The sequence below is a fragment of the Lissotriton helveticus genome, chromosome 4_1, assembly GCF_964261635.1.
Source record: "Lissotriton helveticus chromosome 4_1, aLisHel1.1, whole genome shotgun sequence".
Taxonomy (NCBI): Eukaryota; Metazoa; Chordata; class Amphibia; order Caudata; family Salamandridae; genus Lissotriton; species Lissotriton helveticus.
Window position 1 is genome coordinate 1,621,308,987 of NC_136063.1, and position 15,654 is coordinate 1,621,324,640.

The 15,654-nt window shown below is 43.6% G+C and overlaps 1 protein-coding gene across 1 annotated transcript in view; it reads right to left on the reverse strand.

The window, feature by feature from the left end:
• AVL9 (AVL9 cell migration associated) overlaps window positions 1-15,654 on the reverse strand; it is a 397,244-nt gene that overhangs the window by 94,563 nt on the left and 287,027 nt on the right. The window contains exons 9-10 of the mRNA XM_078688247.1: window positions 12,900-12,969; window positions 11,233-11,771 (exon numbers count right to left, since the gene is read on the reverse strand). Coding sequence (XP_078544373.1) covers window positions 11,233-11,771; window positions 12,900-12,969 — 609 coding nt within the window. The remainder of the gene's footprint in view (window positions 1-11,232; window positions 11,772-12,899; window positions 12,970-15,654) is intronic.

The window sequence follows — 15,654 nt, forward strand, 5'->3', positions numbered from 1 at the left end:
CTGAAACATAACATAGCTACTGGTAAGACGAAAGAGAGACCGCGTCCTCCTAGACAGGAACATGTTCAGCAGAATACGCAACCACCGCAGAACGCACAACAGACAGTTACAGTACCGCAGCCTATAGCTGCCACACAACACGTTACACAGCAGATGTACCAGTATGCACAGTCAGATTATCCAGAATATCAGCAGTATTCATGAAACAGCCTAGAGAGGGAGGTTGGCTTGCCTTTCATCGAGGTTCCTGTAGATCAAGAGGGTCCCTATGTACACAGTCAAGTATTAGGGAAAGACAGAAAGTTTCTGATTGATACAGGGGCAAGTAGGACTACCATCAGTCATGACGAGGTTCCAGGGGCTCCACTCTCAGGCTCAAGAAATGTTTCCCTGGGATTTTCAGGAAAGCCTATTGTTAATGAAATATCGAAACCAGTTTCCCTAGAAGTTGGTCCATTGTCCCGAACTACAGACTTGTTACTTACGAAATCATGTCCTGAAAATTTACTAGGTATTAAAACATTGAAAGAGTTAGGAGCTGTAATATGCTGTTCTCCGGAAGGAGTGAGATTGTTTTTACGTGATTTTAAAGGTCATTATGTGTTACGTGATTTTGATCCAAGATTACTGAATGTTCCACAGCATTTATGGGCACAAGGTCCAACTGATGTAGGTTGTATGCACATTACGCCATATCGTGTCACTCTGAAACAAGGTGTTGTATTACCACGAATCCGACAGTACAAATTACCACCCGAGGCTGTAGCAGCCTTATCGAAAATCATTGACGAGCTCATTGCTCAAGGAGTGGTTGTAGAAACTGACTCCAATGTATGTAATTCTCCTATCATTCCGATTCTTAAACGTACTGATCCAAATGCACCTCCAGTATATCGATTAGTGATTGACCTTCGAGAACTTAATAAATGTATCATACCCCAGTACCCTGTGGTTCCAGATATCTCTTCCCTATTGACTGCCATTGATTCTGAAGCTACGTTTTTTACTGTTATTGATCTCAAGAACGCATTCTTTAGTGTCCCCATCCATCCAGACAGCCAGTTTCTTTTTGGATTCTGTTTAAATGGAAGAAGCTATACATTCACACGTGCACCTCAAGGTTTCACAGAAAGTCCTAGTATTTACAGTCAAGCACTTAAGAGACAACTAGACAGTATTCACATGCCAACTGATACTGCCCTGCTCCAGTATGTCGATGATCTATTAATCACAGCCCGTACAGAACGTGACTGCGAACGTGCGTCACTGACCGTCTTGTATTTTCTGGCAGAGATGGGGCACAAGGTGTCCCCTTCCAAAGTACAATTCTGTGTCCAGCAAGTGGTATACCTTGGACACTTGCTGTCCAAGAGGGGTAGACAGTTGACACCTGACCGTATCCAGTTAATAGCACATCTTCCACAGCCCAAGACACAGAAGGAGGTACGAGCTTTTATCGGCCTCACTTCTTACTGCAGACAATGGATTCTTCAGTATGCATATCTAGCCAAACCACTGATACAGTTAACCACACAGGAGGCAGCCACATCGACTGTCCTCCCTTGGACCCAGGAACATACACTTGTTTTTAATGAGTTAAAGAAAGCTTTATGTAATGCACCTGTTTTAGCGACACCGAACTACAGTAAACCTTTTACACTTTTTGTTACTGAACGTGATGGTACAGCATTATCTGTTCTCACGCAAGATCAAGCACGACAACACAAGCCTTGTGCTTATTTTTCTAGCACATTAGATCCAGTAGCCCAGGCTCTGCCTGCGTGCCTCAAGTCAGTTGCAGCCACAGCTCTAGCTATCAGACAAAGTGATTCCATAGTGTTAGGACACTCCCTGACAGTACAAGTTCCACACTCCGTGGAAGTTCTTTTAAACCGAACACAGACTCAGCACTTGACAATTGCACGATTAACAGGATATGAACTGACATTGTTTCAGCCACACATAGAAATCAGACGCTGCAACATTTTAAATCCTGCTACACTGTTACCCTCGATTACACCAAATCCTGCCACACATGACTGTGTGGAAGTTATCAACACCATGACAAAGCCAAGACAAGACTTGACGGACATTGCATTACCTGATCCAGACCTGACACTTTACGTGGATGGTTCATGTATGAGAACAAGTACAGGAGAACTAGTAGCCGCGTATGCAGTGACTACGGACACTGAAGTTATAGAAACACATCGTATTGACACCCTGTCTGCTCAAGCAGCAGAGCTCATCGCTCTGACCCAAGCCTGCATACGAGCTAAGAACCTGAAAGTAAACATATATACAGATTCACGTTATGCATTCGGAGTCGTACACGACTTTGGAGTCCTTTGGCAAGAAAGAGGTTTCATGACCTCTCATGGAGCCAAGATTCAGCACGGCCCCCTCATTCAAGCTCTGTTAGAAGCAATACATTTACCGAAAGCCATTGCCATTATGAAGTGCAAAGCACATACGAAAGCCACTGATACCATTTCCCAAGGTAACGATCTAGCAGATCGAACAGCCAAGCTTACAGCTCAGACTCCAGACACTCCAGTTAACACGACAAAGACAGATGTTCTAGATCAGACGACTTGTATGACAGTTAAGGACCCTACACAAGACGTACTAGACATACAGTCACATGCTACCCCAGACGAAATCAAGAAATGGTCTGAACAAGGAGGGGTCCAGACAGAACAGGGATGGTTGACGAAGGGAAAAACCACATGGTTTCTCCCCGACTCTATGGTTCAAGTCATTATTAACACCGCACATAGTCCAGCACATTTAGGAGAAAAAGCCATGTTAGACAGTATCCAGAACCTTTGGTTTAACAAGCATTTACGAGCAGCAGCAAAGCAGAAAGTGCGTACCTGCATGATCTGTTGTCAGTTCAATCCAGGTAAAGGTGTTCCGGTGGAACAAGGTGGATTCCATCCTCCTGACCACCCTTTTGAAGTCCTCCAGATGGATTATATTCAGATGGACCGATGTCGAGGTTTCAAGTATGTCCTCGTAGTAGTATGCGCTTTGTCCAGATGGACAGAAGCATATCCAGTCCCAGATTACACTGCCGCGACCACTGCCAGGCAGCTGGTTCGTGAGTATTTCCCCCGCTATGGTTTGCCCAGGGTCGTGTATTCAAACAACGGCCAGCCATTCTCATCCGAACTCATGAAACAAGTATCCCTTCTGTTAGGGTACCAGTGGAAGTTCCATTGCGTACGACACCCCGAGGCAGCTGGCCTCGTCGAGAGACACAATCAGACTCTGAAAATCCGCATTGCAAAAGTTTGTGCCGAGAAAGGCGTAGATTGGATGGTAGCTCTGCCAGTCGCCCTTTTTTACATGAGAATGGTCGCTCACTCCCGTTCAGGTCTGTCACCTTTCGAGGTTGTATTCGGGCGTCCCCCGAACATGTGGGGTACACCGATGCCACGTAAAATAACCGATGTTGACAGTAATATGCTGACAGATTACCTAGCTTCCTTGATGTCTGCACTACTCTCTTGTCGTTCACAGGTTGCGGCTGCCTTTCCAGACAACACTCAAGTGAAACCGCACGAGGTCATTCCAGGCGACCTCGTATTGATAAGGAACTTTGATCGTTCAAGTCCGCTGGAGCCCCGCTGGAAAGAGCCAAAACTTGTTCTGATGACCACAAGGACTGCTGTAAAAGTGGAGGGCCGCAAGGGGTGGCTCCACTCCAGTCACATCAAGCGTTTTCATGGACTCCGTCCAAAGACTTTTTTCAAGGATACTGACTCTAAACTTCCCCTGTTAGAGAAAACTCCGCCACAGGAGTATAAAATCAAGCTAAGGTCTAGCAAGTCAGACAGTTTAATTGTTTAAGTCCCTCTCGGGTGAAGCGGTTAGACAGGTTCCTGACATGTATGAGATAGACCCCCATAGTGAGAGAGTTAGTCGAAACTCCAAGACAATACGTTATTGTAAAAATCTGCGCAGCAGATGTATAGTCACGTTATTGTTTATGTTATTTCTGAGTCTTACGGTTACATGCATAAGTTATGTTTTACATGTATATTTTCCTTCTATTGATTCACATGTACATCTTTCCTCTAATGATACAGTAGAGCACACATTTAGTGAACTACCCCCTCACGAGTTATCCTACCGACTTGCCATGCGTAACAATACTTTTATACGAATGTTACACTATTCACACCAGACTAGGAATGCCACAAATTGTTGGGTGTGTGGTCGACTCCCCCCTTTTCAGACACCGAAGGGAGTTCTGCCACTCTTTCCCTATCCGTTTTCACACAATGGATCGTGTGGAGCATGGTTTACGTTAACGTCATCTTTAGACGATAAGTCCCTTCTGAATAGAACATGTTTCCCAGACAAGGACGGTCTTTCCCATAGGACAGGGTTAGATCTCGAAAATGAAGTATATGATCTAGGTAACTTTTCCTCCAACCTTATGGTTTTGAATGTTCAGTCCGAGACCACTCCAGACTTGCCTTCTATAACAGTTCTACCAGTGAAAGGCGAATTATGTGTTAGAAAGAATGGTTCAGTACACCTAGGACACAGTGATTGTACTACTGTGGTCGAGTACAGTGACAGTGGGAAATCTACTTTCAAAGCCTCACGTCATTCGTATTTTGTATGTGGTCAGACCGCATATGTACGTCTGCCCCTAGATTGGGATGGAACATGTTACATTGCCTTCCTACTGCCACCAGTTTTCCTAGCCCCATCTGATTATCACAGAAACACACATCTAGTACACGTCAGACATAGAAGGGAGATCGAGTCCCCAATTGTCGATCAAACTGAAACTGCATTAGAACAGTATACAGACTTCAATAAAGGTTTCTTTTTCTTCATAGGACCTATCCAGAATAGTAAGCTAATACGTAGGCTAACCAGAACCCTTGAAGCAGTAGTGAATGAGACTACTTCCGCTCTAGGTAACTTAACCGAAGAAAAATCTGCTATGAGATTTGTTGTCCTTCAAAACCGCCTTGTCCTTGACGTCATACTGGCCGATAGGGGCGGAGCTTGTAGAGTCATCGGATCTAGTTGCTGCATTTTCATTCCTAATAATGCACCGTCTGTTTATTCAGCTATAACCAGACTTCACAAAATAGCCCATCAGTTACACCAGAATCCAGGCACCTGGACATGGTCCGGTTGGCTCTGGAATATAATATCTGCCTGGGGATGGAAAGTATTGTCATTCCTGGGAATAGTAGTAATGATCATATTCAGTTGTTGCCTATGTTTACAATGTGGCCCTGCGATTTGCGGCTTGTGCGCTACCTCTTGTATTCCGAGTCCAAAGTCCCATTCCAAGAAGATAAGAGACGAGCAAATGATGCTGTATGAACAAATAGATGGTCTCATGAATATTGATGTTTCCTGAAGGAAACGTAGGGAACAAGGAGGGAATGAGGAAAATTGAATTTTGCCCTGTCATGTGTCCCTACGTATTCCCCATCGTATGTTATATGTGCACGATTAAATATGCATATGTTCCCCCCTTGACCGAATAAAGACGCAATTATAGTTGTGTCCAACGTCAGTATGCCAGTTATCCAGTCCTCGTGAAAGCAACGAGTATTAGGCCTATGTTGCCAACGTCTTTACATTGTGCACGTTAATTTATCGAGTTGTCCCCGTTTCTAGGCCTCACGGGGCCCGGACACCAGATTCGAGCTCAAGTCTCCTGAAACCACTCCGAGGAGCGATGCAGCCCCTCCCGCATCCCTGACCCTTCACTTACTTTCTGCCAAGCAGCGCGGTGCCCGGCCTGGCCTGCCTGCCTGTCTGCCAAGAATATGTTATGCCTCTAGTTATCAGTTCAGCTCCCCGGCTTCACATTCCTAAGCTAACGAACCGCATAAACATCTTCAGCTATAGTCTAGTCTTTCTGTCTCCATGCAAGAGAATTACTGAATTAATATCGATAGAAGATTCATAGCACACGCAATACACTAAGAAATATATGCATGCACCAGCCTTAGTGACAAGTAGCCTTTGCCCTGATGACTTTTAGATTCAAGCAACATGTACTCCAAACACAAGATATCAGATATGCTATAGGTACATGTCGTCCTGACATCCCAGACTTTAGTCTCCTCTTCTAGTGCCAGAAGTCAGAGCCCCCAGCTCTCCCCAGTTACACGTCATAGCCCGTTTGCGCGCACCAGTAGATTAAAGGTTCCAGCTGCCCAGGTAGCCCCCTCCTTGTATCCACCCAATCATGACACTTCTGTGACGTTTACATCACATGTCTCCGTGCACGCCCTGTGCACGCCTTCTTTTCACGCCCATATGTTCTTATCTTTCGTTTATCACTTGTTACGCCTACTGTATGCAATGCAATTGTACTGTTTTACTATATATATACTGTATGATGTTAATGAGACGTTGCAGCTGCCATTCCATTCCATTGCATGCCATTCCATGGTCTTTTGGCTCGAGCCATCTGATTAAAGCCCATTCTGACTCAGATATCACGGATCCTGCCTCTTATTTATTGAGCTATCCTTTTCAGTTAATGCATAGAAAAATAGTACCGGTATTTAATTATTTATTTACCACAACAGTTGAGCTTCATTAGTGTATGCACTAGTGCCCACGTCCTAGCTCGGCAGATGTCAAAGACAGGCACTCTTCACACCAGGGAACCCCATAAAATGTTGATGGTCTACTCGATTTTTCTTGGTGCGATCAATGTAAAAATCTATGTAAAAACGTAAATCCCTTTTGGGGTCCAGCCGATGGAGCCTCTCTTCTTCTTTTGATGAGGAGGAGAAAAAAAAAATCTGACGGAGTGAAGTAGTGCGCAAATGTGGATGGGAGTAACGCTTTTGGTAAGAAAGCCGTCTGAGTATTCCACACCGATTTGTCTGGATAAAAAGTTGTGTATGGCAGTTGCACTGAAAGTGATTGAAGTTCACTAGCGTGACAAGCTGATATATTAGTAATGAAGAAGACAGTCTTTAAACTCAGGAGAAACAACAAGCAGATATTGACTGGCTCGAATGGCGTACACATGAGAAACCTCAAGATCAGGTTATTGTCCCACAGTGGCTTCCCAAACGGTTTGGCAGGGAACATGTGTGTTAAACTTTTTAGAAACCTCATCACAACAGGTTATTCAAACTAGGACAATTAGTAGGGCAAACGCAGAAAGGACAAAACGGCAGACAAATAACCTCTGACTGTGCCCACTGCAAGGCCCTGCTGGGTCAAAGACAAAACAAACAAGAGGACATCCGACAGCTTTCCCTGATAAGGGGAAAGTCTTGTAAACACCACACCAGGCCACAACTTTGTCCTATAACCCAACAATATTGGATTTCATGCAAGGACACCTATAGGCAAGGGTGACATTTACCACTTCAGGCAGCAAATCAAATGCAGTCAATCTCCACAGTTTAATTACCATTGATGTTGATTGCTCCTGACCTAAAAATTGCAGTTCAAGCACTATTCATCTCCAGACTGGAATATGGCTATTCCACCCTCACTGGACTGCCCAAGATATCCCTAGCGCCTTTAAAAGCCTGCCTCAACGCGACCGCCAGGCTACTTACAGGCACCAGGAAGTTCAACCACATCTCGCCACACATGAAAGCACTGAACTGGCTCCCTCTAGAGGCCCGAATTCAGCTGAAACTTGCATGCATTACACACAAGGCCCTATACGCAAACTCCCCCGCCTATCTGGCACAGAAACTAGTGCTATCTGGAGGAAGCAGGAACTCCCGGTCCACTAGAAACCTCCTACTCCAACATGCCTCCTTTCAGAAAAATAGAACCTACAACAGGGCGTTCACCGGAGCAACACCAAGAATTTGGAACTCTCTCCCACCTTCCATCAGAAGAATCCCTTCTCTAACACGTTTCACAACCGAGGCCAAAACCCTTCTCATGGGTAAATTCCTCATCTAAGGCATACTCGCAACAACTGCATTGCCTGACTAATCCAAGACTAACACTTTTCCCAGATCACCAACTCCTTACACCGAGAACTTATAGGTCCTGCGCAATTACAAACTTTCTTCGTGATTGTAACCTTACATGTTGATCTTGTATATTTCTGCACTAAACTTTTCTTATTTGTAGCACTGTATACCATGTAAAGCGCTCTGATACCCTCACAGGTCAAGTTCGCGCTCTATAAAACATAATAATAAATAAATAATGCCCATTGGGGCTACTCCCTCTAAGGGGAATAGTGCTTTGTCTTGGTCTTTGATGTCTAATGGGCTTTCTCCTGCCCCCCAGGGGGGCAGATTGGGAATGAACACTCCAGATCCCCCACCCCCAGGTGGACAGAAAAACTGATATGGCCTGGGGCAAGTGGGGAGGTCCTCCCCGCCCAATAAAATAGTGCTGTTTCTAAGTCTCTGATGTCCAGTGGGCTTTCTGCTCCCAGGAGGCAGACTGGGGGAGGACATCCCCCTATAAGCCCCCAGCCCAGGGCAAAGATAGACTAATATGGCCTGGGACAAGTAGAAGCCCAGGCAATATCCGCCCCCTCCCTGCAAACAAATAGTGACTTTTTGACTTTTGATAGGCTTTGTTGTGTAGGGGGCACCCTCATCTTCACCCCAGGGGAGGCAGAAGGACCCATATGGCCCAGGGAGGATGGAGCTCATGCCCAGCTCACCAAGCGCTGGTGCTACAAAAAACAATTGTAGGCACTACCCAGAGTTACCTGCTTCCTATATTTTCTTTCACTTAAAAAAACCAAAGAATTTAAAAAACCTTAGAAATTCACTGAAAAAAATCAAAGGTTACAAGGACGTTATAGTTAGACTAAGATTTCCCTCCAACAAAACCAGTGAAATTCAGCAGTTCTAGTTAACAGAGCTAACTATAACTTATGCCACCGCAATGCACTGCTTATGACCTCACACATTAAATCACTCATGACATGGTCAGTGACATCTCAAATGACATCACTGATAACACCATCACGTGATTGTAAGTAAGTGTTTTTAAGAGTTTATTTGTGTTACATATATACTAACCTACTACAAAAGTTAAATTAGTATACTAGGTGCACTACTACTGAGCTACTAAGTGATACTACTTCTAACTTGTATTATGTGAGTGGCTGTTTAACTGTATGTATCCTTGAGTGTATGGGTGTGTGAGTCTCTGTATGGGTGTATCAGTGGGTGTGTGAGTAGCTGTGTGGGTGACAGATGGTGTGTGACTGGCTGTATTGGTGAGTGAGTGGATGCGTTAGTGGCTGTATGGGAGAGAGTGGCGCTGTGAGTGGCTCCATGGGTGAGTAACTGGGTGTGTAGTGTCTGTATGAGTAAGTAAGTGGCTGTTTGAGTGGGCGCTTGGTTAAATGAGTTGGTGTGTGAGTGGCTGTATTGGTGAGTGAGTGGATGCATTAGTGGATGTATGGGTGAGAGAGTGGCGCTGTGAGTGGCTCTATGGGTGGGTAACTGGGTGTGTAGTGACTGTATGGGTGAGTAAATGGCTGTTTGAGTGCGCGCCTGGTTAAATACATTGGTGTGTGAGTGGCTGTATTGGAGAGTGAGTGTGTGTGAATGGCTGTATGGGTGAGTGAGCAGATGTGTGAGTACTTGTATGAATGTGTGAATGGGTATTAAGAGATTGTGTGGGTGTGTGAGTGAGTGAGTGTGTGAGTACTTGTATGGGTGAGGGAGTGGCTGTTTTGAGAGGCTGTATGGGTGAGTGAATGGGCGGGTGAGTGACTAAGTGAATAAGCGTGTGTGTTCGGAGCTGTCTCGAAGTGTGAGTGGCTGGCTGTATGGGTGAGTGACTGGTTGTACGGGTAGCTATGTGGGTGAGTGTGTGAATGGCTGTATGAGTGAGTGGGTTTTTGAGTTGCTCTATAGTATGAGTAGTTGTATGGGAATATGAGTGGTTGTGTGGGTGTATGAGTGGGCATACAAGAGGAAGTATGGAGGTGTGAGTGGTCTGTGGATGATGTAATCAGTGATGTCATTCGAGATGTCATGAGTGACGTCACTGACCATGTCATGAGTGATGTAATATGTGAGTTCATACTCAGTGCATTGCGGGGGCATATGTTATAGTTAGCTCAGGTAACTATAACTGCTGAATTTCGTGGACTTTGTATGAGTGAAATCAGAGCCTAACTATAACGTCCCTGTAACTTTTGGTTTTTAAGCTAATATATATCTTATATATATATATGGGTGTCTACTATACATTGCTCAGATGAATTGGAAATGATAAGGCAGGCTCGAAGGGAGATTGGAGGTCTTTTTTCAATTGACCCCTATTAGTTCCCTTTCGAACGGTGCAATTTTCATAATGAGTAATTGTGAACAGAAGGTTAGAGTTTTTTAACAGCATGAAGTGGGATATTTATATGAATTTTAAAGTCTATATATTTATTTATGGTCTTTTATATTTATTCATTATGCTGCTAAAACTTTCAGACTAATTGTGTTTATGATATGCTCTGTAAATTTTGTATTATACAATTATTTATTCTGTTAAACATTGTGGACACCTGTTTTCCGAGATGAAGAAAGGCGATAGTATGCTTTCTATGTCCAATGCAAATTTGATTATGTCATGCATGCTTTTACTTTAAATCAGCACTCCGCCTTCTCAATGTGGTCATGTGATCAAGGCCCTTCACGGGCTGAAACGCGTAATGGCGGATTTGATGTCGGGCACGGAATAAAAAGAAATTTGCACCAGTTCTGGGTTTGCCTCGTCTTGTTCCACACTCTTTGAAGACGGCCTATGACTCATATATATATTTATATTATTCAACATAAACAGACACCGTTTACTAAAGTTAAAAAGTTGGGCATTAAAGAGTTAACGAGGGTAGGCCATGGATTTTTAGCGCCACCCCTCTCTCTGTGAGCTCCATAAGTACCCTCATCACTGTCAAGCAATGTATCATGTGATCAAGCCTCTGGCTAGAGGCAAAACGCGTCATGCGGGCTTGCTGGGTGTTATTCGATATAATGGAATAAAACACTGATTTGCACCAGAAACTGGGTCTGACTTGTTCGTTTTTCAAAACAGTCCGAGCTGAGTGACTGTGTTGCAGCAGCGTCGAACGAAGTGAATGAAAAAAAAAAAAAATATATATATATATATATATATACACACATACACACACACACACACACACATACACACATTTCCATATTTATAAAATGCTTAAATTAACATTTCATATAATACTTTATTTTACAGTAATTGACCAATTTTTTTTACCTTTGTGAAGATGGCCAATGGCATGCCATAGTGGTCTTCCTCCAAACCAGATATCAGTCCTTGTACGAATACCTGACCAGTATTGGCCTGTGGCTGCACAGTTATTGGAACATTTTCCGAGGTAAGAGACTCTTTATGGATTACCTCTGCCAGTCCAGCACCGCCAATGTCTTGTTCCCCTTCTTTCGAGTTGTTTTCATCTAGAATACTAGGGTCTAGTGTTTCCCAATCACTTTCGGAAGATTCAGGGGAAGTACGGGATGGTGGTTTCAAATGGCTCATACCGTTGGAATGTTGCGTTTCATTGTCCTTCTGTTGGTGGGGAAAGGATACTTCCGCCCTTGGAATCTCCACCTGAGGGCTTTCAAATACAGCCTCATCCCCTCTGTCAGTTTCAGGATATGCACCTGCAATGTCTTCAGCAGAAACAGACACATAGTCGTCCAGAGGTGGGCTGACCTCTTGTAAAGTCAAGTCTTCTGATGTGCTCTTCCAAGGTCTATACTGTGAGGAGTCATTGAGTCCATGCTCAATCATGCCTAGATCACACACAAAAATATATTCATGAAGAAGAAAGAATGTATTCCATTCAATTACTTGACTACCAAAATGTCTAGTAAGTAATTTCTTCTTTCACTTATCTTGAAAGTATCACATTTTACATCCTCAAAAGGGGCTCAGTGCCAAGAAAATGGGGAAAAGTCACTTGAAACTCTCTCTTTTAGCTATCAACATCTTGGGGACCAGAAAGTGTGTTGGTGCTTTATGAAATTTTGATTTGTTTCTATGATTTGTTTAATGCACATTCGAGGGAGCAGACTAAAGCTCTGTTTAAACAACAAAGAGGAACACAGAAAGTCCCAGGAATCCTGTTTTTTAAAAGTAAGAAACACTAACAGGTGGAAGATTAAAGTGTCAGATGTAGAGTGAAGACCTGATTTACACTAAAGCTTCACCACTGAACTTTAGCTCAGGCCCCAGGACTGCCTAGCGTTCATAGCTAGCAGGTGGGAACAGACTGTATTGTGCTTTGAACAACTTGACATCTAAGTGAAGACTATGGCTAAAGACCCTAACTGCTCTTGTTAGACACTGATAGCCCAAAAGAGAAATGTCTCAATTTATAAGGGTCTGACTTGATCAAATAAGGGATTTTGAGAGAACTGTTCTAGGACAAAGAGAGCCAGCACAAGTGGATATGCACCAATCCTAGGACAGTAGTGTGAAGCAGAGTAAACCTGAACTAAGGTGGGGGATGGGAATACAGAGACAAGATAGGGATGGAACTGCCATGCATAAGAAGGCAGGATAGAGCAAGATACCACCCACAGAAATTGAAGATATCCTAAACCATAAGGGTAGCCAGACTCTAACTGCAGTTAGGTAGATGGTGGGGCTAACTCAAGAAGGAGGAAAAGAATGAAGACAGGAAAGGGGAGGAGCATAAGAGTAAGTAACATGACACCTAAAAGGGCTCTCGAAAACAGTAATGCCTTTTTTTTAGCAAGAAATCAGTAATAAAGTGTGGTTTGCAGCTCTCCTACTTCATAAATAAATCTTAGCAACAATATATTCATCCTTGTTGTTTAGGATGGCAATATGGATACACAAGAAAAGTTTCAGCTCCTCTGCATAAAGAAACATGAAGAATGAGCAGCATTGCTTACCAGGGTATAGGGATAAAACCGTCATCAGGGCTCCCACCAGCCTATTGACAGGAGAAACATAAAAGAGGACCTAAAAGAGATTAATGGACATCAATGTACAGGTGGAAGGGAAGCTAAAAAATAACAACAGAAGCACAGTACCCAGTTAAAATGTAAGGAAATGATTTGTGCCAAAACAGTCAAATCCGTAGCACATTTTGGTCCATGAATAACGCAGCGTTATCACGCAGCGGTTTTACAGACATGTTGAAATTGTTGATAATTGGGCCTTTAGAGGCTGTATACTTAACAAGGGTTTGCCAAGAATGTACACTGAATTGTACGATCAGCCATAAAGAAATTTTCATCTAGATCAATAAACAAGTTTTTTGCACGTAGTCCTCCAGACGTCATGCTCTGCTCCTTTGGAACAGCACCTAAAAGTAAGTGGATAGGGATTCCATGCTACATCACGTACTGTAATTTTCACTTAATCATACACTCTTGTTGACCTTAGATTTTTTTTTAAACAAGTACATTTTTAATAATCTGCTTTTAACTGTGCTTGTTTTTGTATTAGATTTACAGAATGATGCATTTGATTTATGTATGATTCTACTTTCCTCTATAACTTTCAAGACATACTTGTCCTTGGAGAAAAGTCTGCAGCTGCTTGCCATAATAGTGTCAAACGTAGCTTTCTGGAGAAGGTGGTTGTCAAAGGCACGTTTGATTATGGCCCAGGCAATTCTTATTTATAAAGACGTATATGGAAGTTATAAGCAATTAAGTTATTAGTCAAGGGGTGGCTACCCAACTTAAGTGATAAAATCAATCCATGTCCCGGTGAACCACTAACGTATCTGAATTAACCTAAGCTCAAACCCCTAGTGGCTATGACACAGAGAGGACAAGCTTGACTTAGAGGCAATGTGTAAAGTATTTATGCAGTACCAAAACAGTAATAAAGTCACAACACAAGAAAAATCCCAACCAAATTGTGAAAAATATAGTACATTAGAATAAATAAAATAATAAAATGACACCAAAACGACAAAAAATCTAATGAAAGTAAGAGGAGATATGATTTTTTAAAGTTTTAAATACAAATACCACCAAAATACGTTAACCAACTGTGGCAACGGGTCACAGGAGACCAGGACTTAAGCACCATTTGAGGCCGACCACGATGGGGCGCAGGTCAGATACCGGAACCGGGTTGCTAAAGGTTTTACCTTGGGATTTAGTCTAAAAAACCTCTGCAGGGCAAGGCAGCAGGCTGTCACCAAAGAGGGCTCCACGAGGCCTGTTAATCATTGGACAAAGTCTCTGTGAAGCCATTGGTTTTTTGGAGGGAAAGCTCGTAGCAGGAGACAATTGAATTTCATGCCCAGGATAGGTCTCTTGCTGGCCGTGTACTTTTGATGCCTCCTTTCAGTTGACATTTGTTTATTTGCACTTAGCCACTTTTTTGGAGCACGGATTCCTCCAGTCGGGCCAGGCTGTAGCTTAAGAGGGCTCTATGAGGCCAGATACCGTCTTTGTAAAGGCCCAATGCAGAGGATTTGCCTTCCTTAAAAAGCTCAGAGCGTGAGAAACCAGATTCTTCAGGACAGCTGCAATGCACCTTGGACAAATCAGCTTGTAAGGTTTATCCCTGTAGTCCAGGGGTCTTTGGAGCCAAAAAGTTTCATAGTCCAAGGTTCTCACGGGTCACAGGAGAAGTTCAGCCAGGCGCAGCCAAGTATTTCAGTACCTCAGGAACAGCACTCAACGGTCAGGACACATTAAGCAGAGGCCAATAGTTGGAACAGCCGGGCAGTTGCAGGAAAGCCCTCTTGTAGATTGTTGTGTCCCGGTAGCTTGAACAGGAGGCCAGCCTTATGACCAATGGAGCCTTCCTCTTTGTCCTGGGTAAAAGACAGCAGGCGCAAACATTCATGCCTCTTCTCAGGAATCAGACAGCAGTTTCAGTTCTCTTTTGAACCTCCTCGGGTTCAGTAGTATTTAGAGAAGGGCATTTGGGATGCCATATTCATACCTGGCCCCGGCTTGTGGGTGGAGGTCACTCTTGGCTTCTCCCTAACCAATGGATCAAAGTTCTCACAGGTTACATTACCCATTTCTGCAGCATTTCTTGAGTGCCCTGCAGCAAACAATCCCACAGTGCCACTCTCTGCTTCAATTCAAGATGTCGTAACCCCTTTCCCTTATGCAAAGTCTGCACGTACTCCACAGAGGTACAGCCAGGTAAATGTGGAGCCCATCCTCTGTGGTTACTCTAAATCAGTTCTGGGGGCAACTTTCCTCCCACTGGGATTGGTGTCTGCCTGACTGGGGGAACAAAAGAAGGGTGTTATCGGACATCTGCCTGTGACAGAGGAGGCATCTTTTAAGTAAATTAAATTCCTGGGCACAGCCCAAATGGTCCTCCTGCCAGCAGATTAAAACACCTTCCCATACTCACGCCTTTATCTCTGCTCTTGGAGCAGTTTTCACTCCTCATTTATGGCTTGGGCACCCAGAGGGCTGCAGCTGAAGGCTAATGCAAATGAGTCCAGAGACTTTAGGCAGGGAAATGTTAACTTTCTAAAAGTATGTTTTCCTTAATAATTGTTAAATGTACAACTTCCCCACAAGATTGGGGTTTTAATAATGATTAGAAAGACTCCTTGAATGTTGCTTCTAGCTGTTTTCTATCCAAAGACAGCATATTGGAATTTAATATTGCATCCTAGTGTTTATCTATGAACCAGCTAGCCATGGTGAAGTGAAA